The sequence below is a fragment of the Fusarium odoratissimum genome (genome assembly GCF_000260195.1).
Source record: "Fusarium odoratissimum NRRL 54006 unplaced genomic scaffold supercont1.1, whole genome shotgun sequence".
Classification (NCBI taxonomy): Eukaryota; Fungi; Ascomycota; class Sordariomycetes; order Hypocreales; family Nectriaceae; genus Fusarium; species Fusarium odoratissimum.
Window position 1 is genome coordinate 1,796,720 of NW_022158687.1, and position 16,841 is coordinate 1,813,560.

At 50.2% G+C, this 16,841-nt stretch overlaps 6 protein-coding genes across 8 annotated transcripts; 1 reads left to right on the forward strand and 5 right to left on the reverse strand.

Annotated features, from left to right (window-relative positions):
* Window positions 1-45: 45 nt before the first annotated feature.
* FOIG_00630 (uncharacterized protein) lies at window positions 46-2,503 on the reverse strand. The gene is made up of 2 exons (XM_031196922.1): window positions 1,944-2,503; window positions 46-1,872 (listed from the first exon to the last, which is right to left on the reverse strand). The coding sequence occupies exons 1-2, from the start codon at window positions 1,995-1,997 to the stop codon at window positions 1,366-1,368; spliced, it is 561 nt and encodes a 186-aa protein (XP_031072689.1). The 5' UTR covers window positions 1,998-2,503; the 3' UTR covers window positions 46-1,365.
* On the forward strand, window positions 193-2,326 carry FOIG_00631 (uncharacterized protein). Its single transcript, XM_031196923.1, has 2 exons — window positions 193-428; window positions 527-2,326. The coding sequence occupies exons 1-2, from the start codon at window positions 348-350 to the stop codon at window positions 950-952; spliced, it is 507 nt and encodes a 168-aa protein (XP_031072690.1). The 5' UTR covers window positions 193-347; the 3' UTR covers window positions 953-2,326.
* A 361-nt stretch (window positions 2,504-2,864) lies between the features above and the next one.
* On the reverse strand, window positions 2,865-6,312 carry FOIG_00632 (uncharacterized protein). 3 transcript variants are annotated; one of them, XM_031196925.1, is made up of 4 exons: window positions 5,553-6,312; window positions 4,823-5,478; window positions 4,413-4,713; window positions 2,865-4,360 (listed from the first exon to the last, which is right to left on the reverse strand). In XM_031196925.1, exons 2-4 carry the CDS (start codon window positions 5,022-5,024, stop codon window positions 3,736-3,738), a joined length of 1,128 nt encoding a protein of 375 aa, XP_031072692.1. In that variant the 5' UTR covers window positions 5,025-5,478; window positions 5,553-6,312; the 3' UTR covers window positions 2,865-3,735. The 3 variants fall into 3 exon arrangements, with proteins under 3 accessions (XP_031072692.1, XP_031072691.1, XP_031072693.1); XM_031196924.1 differs by having other exon boundaries at window positions 4,823-6,312; XM_031196926.1 differs by having other exon boundaries at window positions 4,413-5,478; window positions 5,553-5,638.
* A 2,964-nt stretch (window positions 6,313-9,276) lies between these two features.
* On the reverse strand, window positions 9,277-10,894 carry FOIG_00633 (F-actin-capping protein subunit beta). Its single transcript, XM_031196927.1, has 3 exons — window positions 10,646-10,894; window positions 10,154-10,581; window positions 9,277-10,089 (listed from the first exon to the last, which is right to left on the reverse strand). Exons 1-3 carry the CDS (start codon window positions 10,672-10,674, stop codon window positions 9,698-9,700), a joined length of 849 nt encoding a protein of 282 aa, XP_031072694.1. The 5' UTR covers window positions 10,675-10,894; the 3' UTR covers window positions 9,277-9,697.
* Window positions 10,895-11,145: 251 nt separating this feature from the next.
* Window positions 11,146-13,862, reverse strand: FOIG_00634 (uncharacterized protein). Its single transcript, XM_031196928.1, has 4 exons — window positions 12,964-13,862; window positions 12,614-12,901; window positions 12,426-12,556; window positions 11,146-12,373 (listed from the first exon to the last, which is right to left on the reverse strand). Exons 1-4 carry the CDS (start codon window positions 13,241-13,243, stop codon window positions 11,792-11,794), a joined length of 1,281 nt encoding a protein of 426 aa, XP_031072695.1. The 5' UTR covers window positions 13,244-13,862; the 3' UTR covers window positions 11,146-11,791.
* Window positions 13,863-14,010: 148 nt separating this feature from the next.
* On the reverse strand, window positions 14,011-16,806 carry FOIG_00635 (autophagy-like protein 22). Its single transcript, XM_031196929.1, has 2 exons — window positions 15,964-16,806; window positions 14,011-15,881 (listed from the first exon to the last, which is right to left on the reverse strand). The coding sequence occupies exons 1-2, from the start codon at window positions 16,262-16,264 to the stop codon at window positions 14,221-14,223; spliced, it is 1,962 nt and encodes a 653-aa protein (XP_031072696.1). The 5' UTR covers window positions 16,265-16,806; the 3' UTR covers window positions 14,011-14,220.
* Between the last annotated feature and the right edge of the window lie 35 nt (window positions 16,807-16,841).

The following is a 16,841-nucleotide window of genomic DNA, read 5'->3' on the forward strand; positions in this document are numbered from 1 at the left end:
TCGAATCAAGCATGTTTAATTATTGAGCTGACAACAAGCTACCTATGCCCCTATTAGATTACCTAGTTGCAGTAACACCAGTCATAGAGTCTCTTGGCTGACGGAGAAGTGTTTGTCGATTCACCATCGAGATGACCCATGTCATGATGCCAACAAAAAAGCTCCCATTTTTTCCTCTCTGCCCCACCATATTAGAGCATTTTGCGTGACCCCAATAGGTGACTGGCCGTACAGAATCCTGCCCCGCGATCGCTTCAACTCCCCAACCTTTCAACTTGAACCAACTTGTGCGCCAATCACTGCCAAACTCTTTTCTTGCACTACTTATAATAGCTATTGCATATACAATGGCTACTGCTACTGCTACCACCACAACATCGGGTGCGACACAGCCCCTGGTCACAAAGTGGTCTTCTCGATATCGTGGGGTATGTGCTTCTCATGACACCACTTTGCGCTCCGGGCTATAGGCATATGGCTTCTATAGAGAATACTATTCCTTCGAGTTGTGGCTAATGCATCACAGGCCACTGTCGAAGACCTCGACCCCCCAGCCGCACTCTCACTCAACCCCTCCGATGCCATCTCCCTCGCCCTCATGTCCGCCTTTGAGCGCGACTACACGCACCTTACCATCGTCGATGCCGACACCCGCGCGTTGCTAGGCTACATATCCATTCCTCACCTCCAGTCCCTTCTCGACTCAGGCAAGGTCAAGCCTGAAGATCAGCTCTCAGCCGCCATGACACGCTTCCAGCGCAAGGGCCGTACCTACCAGGTCATCACCATGGAGACGACCCTCGAGGAGCTTGAGAACTTCTTCCGTGGCGGCGTACCTGATGGGCCATGGAAGCAGGAGTTCGCCGTTATCACGGATGAGAAGAGGAGGTTTGTCTTGGGCGTCGCGACAGTACAGGACCTCGAGGAATTTGTAAAGCGAAGACCCGAGTAAAGTGGTATTTTTAGCATGTGATATGCCAGAGCTGGGACCTAAATCCCGAGGAACAAAGGCCGCGGGAATGTAGCGCAGGGAACAGAAGAAAACAAGAATCAAGCATCATGGATGGGCGTTGGGGGAATAATGGCCTGAGCATCATGGAGACTACGGCAGGCTCATAACAGCCAGCCAGGCAGGAAAGCTGCTTTCAACATAGCGCGATATGTGGGATAATACACATTGGTGAACACAAATGTTGTGTGGTGCAATTGGTGCATAGAAATTCAGTTTAGGATGACTTCATTTCGGTCTGTCAAATTATATTTGTCTCATGAGCAACTGTTGCATGAGTCACTGAGCGATAATCAAGCATTGTTACCGTCAGTCGTCTATACTAGGTCAAGTAATGTTCTGGGGCAATCCCATCTCTAAGCCTGGTAGTCGTAGATGAGCTTGGCGGTGACCTTCTTGTCACCCTTGGTCACCAAGATGTGCCTCACATATCTCCTTTCGCCGTTGATCTCCTCGAAGCCCCAGATCTGATTAGCGACCCAGCCGTTGTCGACGCTTTCGGCGATGCTCTGGATGAACTTGCCATCGCCCTCGACAAGCCAGCCAGTCTTGAGGAAGTCCTCCTCAATCTCATCGAGAGTGACGAACCTGGATCGACCCCTGACGGTGCCGAAGAGCCAGTCCGTGTGCTCACGGTTGTTGAAATCAAGGCAGCGGTTCTCGTGAGTGCTCGTCAGGCCAGAGGCAGACTGGGTGATGTCGATGTGGGTGAAAACGTCGGTGGATGTGTTGGGGGGCTTGGGAGGGGCGTTGTACTGGTTGATGTCGACGGTGATGGTAGCCAAGCCAATTGCCTTACGAGTGAGGTATCCGATGCCCTGTAAGCTGAGGATAGGCTCAGAGCTATCGGAAAGAGTCTTGTTCTATTGCGAACCACTGTCAGTGACAAGATACAGGGGTGCATTATGTTGAAGCGGGGGAGAGTGTAGCATACGAGAACCCATTTACCACTGAGGTCAGAGGTGGTCTTTTCGGCGGGAGCAGCCATTGTTGCGTTGAGGTTGATAGGAATATCAAGATGTGGGTATTCGTGTAGATGTTGTTTGAGGAGAAAGAAAAAAACCACGGTTTAGTAGGTTGTTGGTGGTATTGACAATAAGGCTGTGTTGCTGGCAGACGGTGGATCGAAATGACGCTATCAAGGATTCAAAGCGCAGCTGTATGGTCCTTCCTCAGAGTATAGACACGCCACGAATAACCTGTACTACAGTTGAGACACGTAACAATTTCACTGAGTGGGAAGTAGGTAAGTCCAATGTCGAACCAGACAACTGGCCTCTCCTGGAGAGCCTTATATACCTATCTTTTGTTTGCCAACAACGAGGCCGAGTGAATGCGTTTGTTTATCACAAGCAACGCCGAGAGAGGCGCATAATCGCCGAGGTCAAAAATATGGCTAATTACAGAGCCACGTTTCATTGAATTCTGTAAGGAAAACCACGGCCCAGTTGAGCTCTGTTTCCAAGCATTTACCAAAATAGTAGGTGTTCAATCTTCACAAGACAGATAGTAGGGGTGCGTCTATGAATTGTAGTCTATAGTGCGGGGTTGAAAGCTACGTTAAAAGAGGCTGAGCGACGATGGCACAAGACAAAAGACGAGACAGGAATCCCATTCGAAACTTGAGAGGACGGGAATAATTCGAATAAGGAAGTTGAGCCGCGAATGGGCATGCAGTAAAATAGCTTCGGATTTGCCAAGAAGCGGACTTCTCTTTGGTCCCGGTGGCTCGAAAGGCAAACAGAAATCCCCTTCATTTTACCATAACACATGCTTTACTTGCATCATATCATGACAACTTAAGGTATAGTCACCTGTAGTAACAAACGCAACCATGAACAATAAGGTAGTAGATTCCCTATCCGTACTCCGTACTACCTTATACAAGTTTCAGTTGTCGTTGCAAAGAATGACGTCTTCCCTCTCACTCATCTTATGATATTACCCCTTGCAGGAGGTGCTTATTCACTTGGCATGGATCTCATAGCAACATCACCCCAACATGTCAAACCCTCATATTCTCAAAAGTTCACGACGTCGACCAAGAAGTCTCCCCCAAAGTCTCATCCCCGCATTGCTCAACCTCAATCTCCACCTTCGCATGGGTACTGCGACTCCAACTTCACCATTTCGCTTCCACATGTTGTTTAACCATCATAAGCCTCGGCTCAAGTCACAGCAAGCATTCTTTCCTATCATTTATAGATCCCCAGATCATCCTACCCTTGTCGGAACGATTCCCATGGGCAATGCTGTGTACACATAACTATGCCCGACATCACAAGCAGCGAAACCCCCATCTAACATGTAACTAGTATATTTGCCTATATTATTAGCCTACCCTCTACTCGGGTACACTCCATCTCCTACGACCTTTGCCCTCCGTATCCCCTAGCATCCAGGTCGTGCATGTATAGCATCTTCATCTACCTCCCCAGACATCATCATCACCTGTTAGCTGCGCCAATTCTCATCTGACACTAAATCAGCTGAAGCTCAACCCTTTCGAGTCTTGCTGGCCCTGCTCCTCATGCCGTTGGCTTTCGTCGTCCCGGGTATCGTCCGTCTCTTCCAGCAACAGGCGGGTTCTTCGCTAAGTCGAGTTCATGCAAGAAACAAGCCAAAATCAATGCGAATCTTCATCCATGCATGCATGCATACGCACGCCATACAAATCATGTCATGTCACGTCGCATATGTCGTCTTCAACCATTTCCCGGCCCCGCTCAAGGCCACCACTTCATCTTCTTGTAGCTCTCGATCACCTCCTCAATCAACTCCTTCGTGAGGGCAGGTTTCTTGTACTCAAACCCCAACAGTGTCTTGAGCCGCGTTCCGTCCATACTGAGATCCGTATCCTTGAGTAATTCCTTCTCCATGAATGGAGTTAGCGGGCCCGGTCGTGTAATGCCCGCATCTGCGAGGAGGTCGGCCCATGGTCCCAGAAGCTCGTCATTAACATCGTCCACAACACTATCGAGGTTGAGTCGAGCAAATGTGCTGATAAGCTGGCCCTGAAAACCTGTCTCAATCTTGAAAATATCACCAATAATTGTCGCTATGGTGCCCTGACTTGTCGCACCCTCATCCACGATGTTCAAGATGGGGATCTTGCCCATACTGGCCTCGTCCCACTTCGCCTTGCCTGCATCAAACCATGCTGCGATTTCCCACAGAGCCCGTGTTACATCGTCAATGTGTGCTGTGTTAGTTCGGAGGTCCTTGGTCCAAAGCCACTTCATTTCGTCTTCAAGGTGTTGATAGGTGCGAGCCATGCACAATGCCGTCGCGACCCACTGAGAGGCATAAGGTCCATAGACGTGTGGTAAACGCACGATGATGAGGTTGAGGCTGCACTGTGCATTAGTGAATTGTATGTCCAAAAGTCATAGTCGCACTATACCCTTCAATTTTAGAGAGCTCCTCCTCAGCCTGCAACTTAAACACAGCAATCCGGTTCCAAGGTTTGAGCTTATCTCCCTCTTTGCTTGGTGATGAGTCGGACTTGTACACCATGCCTGTGCTCAGCTCAACAAAGGCCTTGACTCCTCTTTTGGCCGCCTCTTTGCCCACTGCAATAGAAAGGTTCAATGATCGAAGCTTGTAGACCTCATCCTCCTGTGAGTACCTCGTCTCACCTCCACAGTTGAAAACATAGTCCCATTGTTTTCCATCTGGTCGGTCAAAAATTCGTGCCAATCCTTCTGGAAAGAGGGGAAACATGTCGTTAGCCAACTAGTCATACATAATTGGGAGCCACCTGCACCAGCAAGCGGGGCTGCCAGCAACAGAGTAAGCAGTGTAGAAACTCACCAGGTCTGCTGGCATCAGCCTGCATAAACTTGTCTTGTGAACAGGCTTCGGAGAACTCAGGAGCCAGCCATGCGAGTTGAGGGAGGACTTTATCAACGAGCCTCACATCAGAAGCGAGCTCGTTCTGGTGGATGTGGAGGGCCAGGAAGCGGCCAATGTAGCCAAGCCCTCCAATAATCAAGACCGAAGGCTTCTCGGCCATGGTCGCGAGAGTTATGTTATTCGGGTCGTGATATAATCGTGCGCAAACGTGGGGTCAAGGTGACGGTGCAGGTGCCTCGACGTCGGCGGCGCGAAGGCGATATATGGGAAGGTGTAGATGAAATATACAGCAAAACACGCTTCAGCTCTGCAAGTCTAGTGAGGTGCCTTGGCAAAGCTCGCTTCTAATGTGAACGAGACGGACAAATGGTTGCTGTGCGAGGAATATTGAGCCCAGGTGCTAGGACAAGATTGTTCGGCTTCAGGGGGTAGAGGGTTGTAGCTGAGTAAATGGAAACCGGCCAAGAGGTCCCACGGGGTGCCGAAGGTGGACGGATATGCGAGACTCGGTGTGATTTAGCGTTGGTCGAAGCGAGGTGGTTCGGGTTTCTCGTGGATAGAGAGCGGGCTGGGCAGTGACCTAGCACAGTAGTTTGAAAGAGCAGGGCCGTAACCTGGCATGGAGTCACACAAGTAAGTATATGTTAGGGCGCCCATGGGGCAAAGGAAGTGCTTGGTTCGGACATACAATAGCACTGATCTAGCACTTTTTATATCGAGCCCCAAAAGTGCTGGTGCGGCGACGGCGTAGAGACGATGTGCGGGAGCAAAGGGGAACAAGTTTGATCCAAGGCGGGAAGGCAACGGGAGGACGGACGGAAGACGGAACCAGATGGGCGGGATGGTAGGTGGGAGTGGAGGGAAACACGATCAACAAATGTAGCAATTTCAACTCTGCGAGGGCACGAGGCGGCGCACCAACCGCTCTCTGGGACGAGCGATGGATAAACAGGGGTCTGAACTAAAGTCAAGAGACCCAACTTTGGATCAAATCTTTCTTGAACGAGGCCACACGACCGAGCCTGAGCTTGGAAAGAAATAGCTAGACCCTTGGGGCCCTCGAAATTCCGTCGATGAGGGGTGGACTTGATAGACTGAGAGGTTGTGAAGTGGATCTCTTGTTGAGAAAGACGAGGGGGAGAATCGGCCAGTGTAAGAGTGAGTGGGATGCAATGTGGACTCCTTTTCCAGCAAAGGGGGCCCAAGTCTTGATGCTGGCTGCTTTCTAGTTTAATGAGGGGCGTGCTGTGGGTTTATGGGCGTGAAAGGCCCTGTCAAAAGCTCGATATTGTGCCCTACCGAATATCAGGCACCAAGAAGTTGCTCATCTTACATGTTATTCCATCAGCCGGTTCTGGGACTGAGACTCGTGTTTCACAGTATCCCGTGGGCGACTATGCCTTCTTTTATGCCCTAATTTTGACTAAATGCTATACATATCAGAGCAGTTTGCGGTCATACATGTATAAGATGCATGGCAAACCAAAGGGAGCCGTGGCCTGAAAGATGAGTTAAGAATGCATATGTGGGCGGCTTGTGGAGGGGTCTTTCTACGCCGATGTACATGTACAGTACATGGGTAAGTAGTGTCAAGAGGGAGCCCGCTCCCATCAGTCCATTCCTAGACTCAGGTCAAGGCTCTGGTCAGAACAGTCCTTTTTGGGGCTTGAGCTGAGGTTCATTGCCGTTCTGTTAACTCGAGATCGACTCGAATCTTCCTTCTTTCCTATCAGTTCCTCAAAGGAGCCTTGGCAAGAGGCTGACATTGACATTTCAAGATGCGAGTCAGGGCCAAAGAAGGCTTAAAAATGCTGGGTCGGTGGGGGTAGCCGTGCCGTAGCTGGCGGAGACACGATGCGAATTGGCGGTCATGCGGCTGGACAGTTACTGTAATTCAGAGCTGCAGGACGGATTTGCAGGATGCCCCGTTCATCATATCGCCGGCCTAGCACCTAGCTACCGAGCCTGCAGTGGGCCTCCATGTTCGTCATTGTTACTGCGACAAGGGACCAGGGACATGCCGACAGAAGGGACTGGGGTCAAGGGTCAAGGAGCATAACAACCGCCGTCCTTGCCTGAGACTACCACTACTAGGCCTTTGCATTTTCTTGTACTCACTCTGTGAGTTGTCAATAGCTTGACAAAATTCAAGTCGAGCCGAGCGAGAACTGTGAGCCTGTGAGGGAACTTTTCGTTTGTGCTATGTATCAGGCGGTGGTTTCGCCTGCTTGTGAGTAGTCATAAAGTATCTGGTCAGACTGACCTCATCGGTGGTAATTACCAATACTGTTGAACGACAATAAACTCATTACCCCATGGATAAGAGTCAAAAAAAACTCAGCACTCGGTTGGCGAGGGCACTTAATTCTTGAAATCCATATCTGGCGTCCAGCATGGCGCAAATCATGTTCGCATTGGGTGTCACTTCCGAGTACACATAAACGACGAGGCTTATTTTGGTCATGCCACAGTACCGAAGGATGCCATGATGCCAGACTGTTGCAGGTCGTGGTCGATATCCTTCAAGACACCAAGCCACGACTCCTTTGTGAGGGTAAAATTGGCGATATATTGACTGTCACTTGAAATACGTCCTGTGCATACACCAGAGACCTGATTTTAGCGCTGGGTGCCGGCATGTGCGCCGATCCAAGATCCCGTTCGGGCCGCCAACAGGGCTATCTTGATCTTTTCCAGGCAGAGCTGGAGGCGCTGTACATATGTACTGTAACCTGGGCAGCCAGTCAACCGACGCCAAGGTTGGACATGCAATAATCAATTCTTGCCAGCGGTTCGCGGCTTGCGGTTCTGCCTTATACTGACTGTACGGCTGTACCTGAATTTCAGGGGCAGAGCACGCGAGTCTGTCAGGTGCGCATGTGGCAAGCGGCAGGAACGGGATCAGGAACAGGAACAGGAACAGGAACAGAATGATGCGGGGCCTTTTCTAGAATTCTTCCATTTGGGTCTCTACCAATGACGAAAAGAAGAGGTATAAAACAAGAATTGGTGACGACTGTAGTAGCTGGAATGGTGGAAGAGTGGTTGTGATAGTTGAACCACATATTATTCCGAGTCTTACAACCGGCCCAAGTGTCAAGAGCGCAGAAGTCACCGTCATGCCCGCCTTCTCAGTCAGATTGTACCGATATCCTGGGCCTTGGCAGGTACAGCAGGGTACCGATCTCATGTAAGTACCTTACTGGTAGGTAAGTATGCACCTTACTCCGTCGTAGGATCAGCCTCACAATGAACATGGAAAACAATATCCAGTGATCAACAATCTTAACTCTACCTTAACACTATCATGATCAGGAGCTATCATCTTCCGTCTTCCTCTCTGGCCTATCACACAATCAATAGACCCTCGTCCCATCATCTTTTCCTCCACACTCCAGCACTACAAGACGGCTTCTACATATAGCCTCGTCAACGCTAACGCCTAATAAACAAATAGAGCCAACAACACCAAGAGCCCAGTCCGAGCGCTAGCATAGAGCACCAGGGCCCCAAGATCCGTAGCTTTTGCCTGCATGTCAGATGCACAACACAGACCTTATTGCGGCCATGGAGTACGTGGGAAAGAAGAGAAATCGAGAGTATCGTGATCCTTGTCGCTCTCAGATCACCGTTAAACATGGCTTCGATTTACCGCCCCCTCCGCCGACTTTCATACAATCGCCAAAACTCATTCCACGATTTCGAGTGCCCTGTCCATGTCTCCTTGATCGTCTTCTTCAGTTCCTTGCCAAGGTTTCACTGTCTCTGAGACTACCGTCTATCATATCTGACATAAAAGTGACTACTGCATCATGCAACCACGTTCCCCATCTTCAGCCAGGCCTCAAACTCACGCCCATCTCGAGTCAAGGGTGGATCATCCTTCATCTCTTGGATATTTAGAATGCATCGGGTACCAGGCTCAGTGAAAAGCTGCGGCAGGGCTTCTGCTAGCCACGCAGCCTGTCAATGCATTTCTACGGCAGTGCAGAACGTGTCATCTACCTGACTCAGAAGGTCCTGAATCCATGTCCCTAGCGCACCATGATGCTCGTATGCTGCAACTATGATAAGCCACTATTTGTCGTCTAACAGAGCATCACGGGCTAAAGACCACCTCGAAGAAAGCCGCGAACTGATATGGGCAAAGATATTCGCAAGCTGTAGTCCTCCTGAGCCTGAGAGTCCACATGGTAAGAAGTCCTCTACTATTCGGACATCCCACGCGGTTGACTTTATCCTCAGTCGGTGTCCATGAGTTCATGGCGGGCCAGCAAGCCCATTGGCTTGGGAGAAAGAACTTGATCGACGTCCAGGGTCAGGCTCGTATCAATTAATCGTGCTAGCCTATACAAGTAGGTTGAGCCAAAGCTGGCTGCCTTGCTTGGAATGTGTCGATATCTTGTCATCTAGGATAAAAGCCTGTGGGTTACGGGAAAGCGGGCCGGTTAAGAGGCTTTCCAGCTGCTCGATTACGATCGAGCACTCATGTAATTATACATGAAACTAGAGCTAACGCTATCATATCGTATTGAAATATTCAAAGTCCAATAAGCATGTTTCTGTAATTTCTTTCGTCATGATAGGGTTTGTAGACACTGCCCAAGGATCATGTTCTATCTCCTGGTCATGGCCACGAGTCCTTCAATGCAAAAGCTGGATGAAAGCAAATGAGTATATCAATCAATCGGCGCATCTATCAAGTCTCGCTCCTAGTGCAATCAAAGGTCAATACTCGCACAGGATGCCACCACGGTGTAGTACATGCATCTCGAGACAGTCTATCAAAGGTCTTGCTCTTCAAAATATCGAGTGAATTGGTTGGGGCACATATCATCTTCTCATGCTTCCGATGAGTTCACGCTGAGCCTCGCGATCCCGTGCCCCCTCACTCAAGCTTCCAATGCTCCTGAGATCGCCCACCACGTCCTTGGCTTTGCCAAAGTACACCTCCTGCAGGAGATTGCGCATCTTGAGTTCCATATCCTCAACCAATCGTCCCACATTGGCAATGTGGCTGTCATCGTTGTCAACAGGGAGATCCTGCTCAACCTGGCGTGTCATGTTGCCGCTAAGGTCCATCTCGCCTAGGTTGCCACCAGCAGTAGACAGGGTCAGGATCACTGTCGATGTGAGCTTATAGTGTGTGCTTCTTCCTCGCTCAATTGCCTCGAAGACATGGATGGAGTCCCATACACCTTCGGAATTGCCGCCTTGGGGGGAAGCTAAAAGGGGATATCTAGTCAGCGTTCACGGTTCGAACACAGTGTTGTCAGGGGAACTTCATACACTTCTTGAGAAGCACGACTCCTGCGAAGCCATCATCAAGGTTCCAGAAGTAAACACTGCTCACACCACCTTCATAGTATAAATCGCGATAGACATCGAAGGCCTCGTTCGCCTTGACCTCCATCTTGCGAACACGCTCGCTCGGTATCGCACCCTCGCCAGCGCCTTCGTTACCACCAGCACCTACACCACCTGAGCCAGCTTCATCCAGAGGAGGGTCGAACTGGTTTGACCACGGTGAGCGGTAGCTGTCTCCATCGCGGTTGTAGTCGCAGAGCAGGTAGTCTCGGCCGGTCTGCTTGCAGCGGCGCACGGTTAGGGGCTGATCGACGGATGACAGAAGGTCTTCGGTCAGATCTGGAGCGATGGAGATGATGGCGTTGAGGTGGTCTGTCGTCTGCTTAGGGTTGAGACGGCGGAGAAGGTCTCTGTGGGTTGAACGGTCAGCGATACGGGGGGGACGTCATTGCGCGGGAGGGTTAAAGTGCTTACAGAGCGGAGTCAAAGGGATCGACAGCCATGATTATGGACTTTCGAGAGCTTTGACTGTGGTAATTGAGAGACTGTGTAAGATTGAAAGGTTGTTGTTGTTGTTGTTTAGGTACTGGAGACGACTAGTGGTTCAGGCGGTCCTTAAGTCGAGGTGAAGCTCTGCGACGTTATGGAGTAGCGGGGTCATGGAGCTCCGTGTGGAGTACGTACTGCAAGTCCATGTAAGTGGAGGTAGTAGGTAAGCTCATGGAAGATTAGACCCTATAGTTATTCCCAGCTGAGAAGCATTGCAGACCGCTACGAGTTTAAAGGTAAGATTTATTGCAAAAGATTAATCAAGGTAGGCTGACAATCGACAGGAAACTGGACACATACCGAAAGCATCCCACCAGTTCAAGTAATAATGCCCATCACTTAAAACTACTAACACTCTTCAATGGTAAAAGGGTTCACCAGGGTGTCATAAGATAGCATCGGGGATTTAAGACTGAAGCCGCAAGTTAAAGGAAAGAAAGTCAATTAATGGAGACAAAAACCCTCTCAAGAAACAACAACCCCTTGATGATGCCTAGCAAAACAAAATAACACTATAGCACAGCCCAGAGGCAGGTAGCCACTAGCACCCTAACCACTACCCAACTCGGCACCAATATAAGCTAATCGACCTACTTCCCGAGTTTCCCTCTCAGTCTGTAGGTTTCCATGCTCTCCCCTTACCCATCCGGCCCAGGAGACTATACTACCTCTGCTCTTTTGCGTGGCATTTAATTGAACCTCATAGATAATAGCAAAACAAACGCATCTTCCTCACCGCTCGCAAGTTCCAAGACCAACCAGCCCATCTTCCAATCTCACAGCATAGCCATATTCGCCTCCAACGCCGCGCCCGTGATGTCCACCAGTGGGCGAATCGCCAAGAAAGTCACCTCGAAATTTTCACAAAAGAAACCTTAACCATTGACCATCCCGATGAGCCGTATCGAGTTTACAGCTGGGTCGGGCCATCCATGTTGTCCACAAGTCATCAGTAACATGTTAGGGCACCGTATGGCCCCCCTAAGCAATGTTGAGTTGCACCTTGTAGACTCAAGGAGCCTGCTTACCGGAGCAGACTCGGGGTAGCTACGTGGTCATGATATTGAATACTTAGTCAATGCTGGAACCACACAGCAGACAATGAGCTTTCTCGGTCCAGGTCTTGTCACCACCCGTTACGTTCTCGCGCAGGTCACGAATCTCCCACGCTGTGGGGCCGTCTTGCATCTTGAGTGTGGCCTCGAAAAGTCCCAGGTATGGCTTGGAGTCTGCAGCCTTCTTCTTGCGACCTTTCTTGGCCGATCCTTTGGCTGATGCGGTGGTGATAGACCGGGACGGCGTTGGCCCAGGTGTAGGGGTTTCTGTTTCGCGAGGTGTTTCGCGAGCAGTCTTTTTGACGTGGACGTTATCGCTCGTTTCGCCGGAGCGGACATCGATCGTAGGTTGTGTCTCTTTCTCCCCAGCGTCAGTGGGCGATAGAGGGCGCGTCGCCTCCTCGGGCTTCTCTTCCTTGACGGCCGATCCCTCGGTTCGATGGGGCTTATCTGTTCCTAGTCGCTCGTAGACTTGCAGGAGAATTTCGTGAGCCATGCATTCGTGATGCATCCACTTCCCGCAACTCGGGCTCGTGCACCCAATCAGGGTCTTGTCAGGGTTCGCAGGAGTTTGACATTTGCACATGAGCTCAACGGACTAAACGGTCATCAGTACTTTCGGAAACCAAATGAGGTATCGAGAGACATACCGAAAGTTGCATGTTGCGGCAGTCGTACGCTTGACGCCAATAAAGCGCGTCTTGGATCTCCTCGTCATCTGACTCTATCCATTGGTTGACGGTAACGGGTCCTGTAACACTAACAACATTGATAATGTCCACTAGAAAAAGGGTTAGTCGCATTGCAGCATGGTATCGGTCAGTATTCTAGAACATACTATGATTAGAAGCGATCAACTCATTGTTGCCATGGTACGGCTGGCGGCCTTGAACAGTCTTTTTGCCGTCGAGTGTTCCATACGGGAGTTCGTCCGGCCAGTACATCCAATAAACGCGTGCATAGACGTGGTGCTCATCGGAAGCACGGATCTCGAGGATACGCGCGACCCAGTCATTATTGCTCTTCTTGTAAATACCCTTGCCATCACCTTGAGCTTTTTGTTGTTCAATTGTTACCTCGTTGGCAACATTGACAAAGCCTTCACTGTAATACTTGACACTGTTGACTGCCAAGAGTTAGCCATAAGCCCGTACAACGGACGGCGCCGAGATTTCATCGGATACTTACGGACGAAGCTATTGTAGCGCGTCATATCTTGCCATCGTTTTCCTGGTTCGACAGTGTAGTACAAGTCCATGTTCTCGTGCGTTTTGAAGTTGCCCGTTGGGGAGAAAGGGGAGATTTGAATCTGGACCCGTTTATCGTCATCTTGGCCATCGCGCTTCCGCTTCTTGTTTTTTTGACGGTCCGCCTGAGTAGCCGCAGGGCCAGTCGCGTAAGTAATCGTGAAAGGGCACTCAGCGCGATTCTCCTCCCCGACGGATCGCGATCTCTTGCGATTGCTCATTGTGGCGGTTTGATGCGGTTGGGTATGACCGCGTCGGGAGTGGAGAGAAGGAGGGGTTTGCAGAGGAACGACAAGGCGCGCGAAGAAGCGACGCGGAAATGGGAGAAAAGGTTATATAAAAATAGAAGGAGGATTGATTTATCTGGTTTTTTCGATGTCGCGATCTGTGCTGAGCCGAGCCCAAGCTGCCTTTGAGCAACAAGCCGCGGCTTGCGATGATGTCCTGTGCGCAACGAAAGAGACTCGATTTGTCTGGGAGAGCAACGTCGCAATCTGCGGAAGAACTAAGAACTGAGCCAAAAGCCCAAAAGACTAGTGTCACGTGATCGAGCTGGCACTGGGGCCACCTAAACACCTAAGCTGATGGACGGAGTTCAGTCCTACGGAAGAGCGACTAGCGCCCAGCGTTAGCCAACGCGTCTGGACAAGCCTTGGCTTAGTAGCTTATAAGAGGCGCAGGATGAAGGAGTCTTGGCGCGATTCAGTTAGGTTTTCGGAACGTATTCCGGAGATGAAAATCGATGATAGCTTTGATAAAGGGTAAGTGATTGGGTGAGGCGCAAGTGTAAGGTTTTGAAGAGTCAAGGTTGTTTGTTAACTGGAGTCTGTTTGTTTCAAGGTGGAAAGCAAGAGTGAGGGGATAGAGAAAAAACTGCAGGCGCGTTTGCGTTACATTGAGCGTAAACTTAGGCCCCGGAAATCCGTGCAGGGAAGTCTGCTTCTAGAAACTCCGATCCAATAGTTTATAAAGCTCACGCGTTATTCATCTCTATGTAGATATGTACATAAGAGCGCCCCAACTCTAATCAAAAAGGAAAATACTGTGGTATATTGATTAACTTAAGGTATTGATGATGCTGAATTTAGTTCGTTGTCTAGCACTTATAAATCGTACCCAAATTATGATATCACCAATCATCTAAGTAAACGCCGCCGCTATGCTACCTTACCCATCCAAGAATCAACAGCCATCTGAGCTAGGGTCTTGCGTGTTCATCGACAACACCATCTTCCTGCTCTCTCTGATAGTCGGCCAGCATTCCACGACGCTCAGGCTCATGTTCATCATCGTCTGCTTCCTCCACAGAAGATCCTGCCATTGACTCGGCGAGCTTCACGCCTTCTCTTCTACCGCGCTCGACGTTGATGAACCAGATCAATGGCGCAGGAAAGCCAACTAATGCTGCTAAAAACCAGAAAGCCGGGCGAATCGTGCCAGTTCTATCAATGATAGCACCGACGATCGTCGGGCCAAAGACACTGGATCCCTTGTCCGTTATAGCGTACAAGGCGTAGAACGCTGCCTCGGATCCGGGTGGAATAAGCTCACCGTACAGAGAGCGGCAGTAACCACTCAAACCTCCGAGCACGACTCCATATACAGCCGCCAGTGGATACATCTCCCATGGTTGTTGGAGGCCAAACACGCCCCATTCTTTAACAAAAGGAAGGTAACCCAGCAAGCCGTAAAGGGGGATTAACTCAAACAAACCAATGCAGACAAGAATGGTTTGATGGGCTTGGAGGTTAAAGAGCCGTGAGATCCACGACCATCCGAAGGCGCCGAATACCCCTGCCAGAGTTGAAATGACATTTATCATACCAAGTGCCCACGGCTTCATGTGGAGTTGGGTTTTGGCGAATAGAATCGCGGTAGATGACGTGGTTGCGATCGCATCGGACAAGAGAAACCATCCGGCAAGGAACAAAACGATGTCAAGGAGGCGTCTAGCCTGTTGAACGGTTTTGAATAAGCTCTTCCATGAGTACAATATGTACGCAAGCCCTGCCATGATGCCTTTGCGACCGTCATCAGCCAGCGGAGGCCCGGGGCGGGGCCGCAACCACATGGCGGCGGGAATAGTGAAGATGGTCCACCAAAGTCCGACCATGAATAATACGACTCGTTGGCCCCATGTGGTGTTATGCATGGCGATGAGAACACCAATACAAACGCATTGCAAGAAGAGCGCGGCAATATAGCCGGTACCAATTCCGATGGCTGAGATTCGCGTTGACAGCTGCAGTTCCTTGGAAGTGATTTCCGCGTGGCTTGCTGTTGGTTTCAGTCGCTCGCCGTCTTGAGGTTGTAACAGAGGTGAGGTTGTTGTAACTCTAGACGCCTCGAGCTCGCCTGCTGAGTCATCCAAAGGACGTGACTCGAATTCAGAATTGGCAAGATCTGGAGTATCAGCAACGTTAACCTCGATAACATCGGGATGATATCGCACAAGTAGCGGAAGAAAAGAGTTCAGTAATACAAAGGATGCGCCAAAGGATGTGTTGGAGATGATGGTCAAGAGGGCGCCGAGAATGTAGTTGTCTTTCGTAATGAAGATGTAAGACATAACGGCGAAGCTCCCAATCCAGGCGAAGCTGAGAAGAAGCTTCTTGCGGTAGTTTCCATGGTCAGCAGCGCAACTGATGCTGACAACGAGCAGTGCTTGAATCAAGACGCTCACTGAAAATGTGTACATGGCGAAGCTTGCAGTGTTGATCTCTACTCCAAACACCCAGACAATGCATTGCCCATCCCCCTCTTTCTTACTGTCGCTAGACCCGCATGGTGTTTTTCGGTCAGAGAGTAGCACACCGTTCTCTCTGGCGAGAGTTTCTAGAAGGATGGGAATAAAGGAAGCTGGAGCATGCGTATCAGTAATGGGTCTTGACGATCTTCGGGTAGGTAGCCCAGAGATATTGCTTCACTATTAATAACCTACCAATTCCGCAAATCACATACGTCTCAGCCGCAAATGCATAGGCGTACCACCCTAGAAGCTCCTTTCGACTCGTCGGGCGAGCATCATGGCCAGAGTGACGCGGCACGATTGGCCGTCGCATGTCAGCTTGGCTATTGCGAGGGCTCATATCGCCGTCGCTAGAGGATCGCTCGTCGTCGGCCTCGAAAGCAGAAGTTGCGCAAGATCTAAAGGATCGTTTCGAAATATTAGAGAGTCCGGACCACGGTCTATGGTCTTGGAGGCGCGGACGCTGAGGAAGAGGTTGAAGGTTTGGCGCCATGGCTACAGGTAGCTATGTCGCACTCGTGATCTCACTGGGTGCACGTGATTGTCGTCACAAGGCCGAGACTGGTGAGCTTGAGTCCCCCCAGGCGCATTCAACACCAGACACTTTTCCTCACGAGATTGAAGACGGTTTTGGATTAGTAAAGAGAGGCTTCTGCTCTCGATAAGTCGTGAAGTGCGCCATGTACTCTGCCAGCAAGCGTTGAAAGACAATGGATACGTGGACGCCGACAGTCACGGTTGTTGGATTGATTATACAGCAATGAGCAGAGAACAGAGTAACAAGAAAAGGCTCACAATTATTAGTGAAATGCGCATCGTCGTACTCTTAAACATGGCTGGCACCCAGAAGCCAAGGGCCGCGGCCATTACCGTCACATCTTGTTCATCCCATCAACTTATGCGCCCCTCCCATGCGAAAGAGGACTAACCAGACCATAATCACAACGGGGTATCACGATGCTTATTCGCCATGTTTGGGTCTCTCTTGGACAGGATCGCTGCAAGCCGGCTTAATCAAGGCTATCTGTGACGATCCATGGGCTATTCGGGCTCTTATCAGGGTCTTTTAA

Excerpts from the sequence above, each read along its gene's own strand:
- FOIG_00631 (XM_031196923.1), top strand. The coding sequence starts at position 348 with ATGGCTACTGCTACTGCTACCACCACAACATCGGGTGCGACACAGCCC. Across the intron at positions 429-526 it reads GGTCTTCTCGATATCGTGGG|GCCACTGTCGAAGACCTCGA; the intron begins GTATGTGCTTCT and ends AATGCATCACAG.
- FOIG_00630 (XM_031196922.1), bottom strand. The coding sequence starts at position 1,997 with ATGGCTGCTCCCGCCGAAAAGACCACCTCTGACCTCAGTGGTAAATGG. Across the intron at positions 1,873-1,943 it reads TCAGTGGTAAATGGGTTCTC|AACAAGACTCTTTCCGATAG; the intron begins GTATGCTACACT and ends GGTTCGCAATAG.
- FOIG_00632 (XM_031196925.1), bottom strand. The coding sequence starts at position 5,024 with ATGGCCGAGAAGCCTTCGGTCTTGATTATTGGAGGGCTTGGCTACATT. Across the intron at positions 4,714-4,822 it reads GGCTGATGCCAGCAGACCTG|AAGGATTGGCACGAATTTTT; the intron begins GTGAGTTTCTAC and ends CCCTCTTTCCAG. Across the intron at positions 4,361-4,412 it reads GAGCTCTCTAAAATTGAAGG|CCTCAACCTCATCATCGTGC; the intron begins GTATAGTGCGAC and ends TGCACAGTGCAG.
- FOIG_00633 (XM_031196927.1), bottom strand. The coding sequence starts at position 10,674 with ATGGCTGTCGATCCCTTTGACTCCGCTCT. Across the intron at positions 10,582-10,645 it reads GATCCCTTTGACTCCGCTCT|AGACCTTCTCCGCCGTCTCA; the intron begins GTAAGCACTTTA and ends TTCAACCCACAG. Across the intron at positions 10,090-10,153 it reads AGTCGTGCTTCTCAAGAAGT|CTTCCCCCCAAGGCGGCAAT; the intron begins GTATGAAGTTCC and ends ATCCCCTTTTAG.
- FOIG_00634 (XM_031196928.1), bottom strand. The coding sequence starts at position 13,243 with ATGAGCAATCGCAAGAGATCGCGATCCGTCGGGGAGGAGAATCGCGCT. Across the intron at positions 12,902-12,963 it reads GCGCTACAATAGCTTCGTCC|TCAACAGTGTCAAGTATTAC; the intron begins GTAAGTATCCGA and ends AACTCTTGGCAG. Across the intron at positions 12,557-12,613 it reads GTTGATCGCTTCTAATCATA|TGGACATTATCAATGTTGTT; the intron begins GTATGTTCTAGA and ends CCCTTTTTCTAG.
- FOIG_00635 (XM_031196929.1), bottom strand. The coding sequence starts at position 16,264 with ATGGCGCCAAACCTTCAACCTCTTCCTCAGCGTCCGCGCCTCCAAGAC. Across the intron at positions 15,882-15,963 it reads GTATGTGATTTGCGGAATTG|CTTCCTTTATTCCCATCCTT; the intron begins GTAGGTTATTAA and ends CGCATGCTCCAG.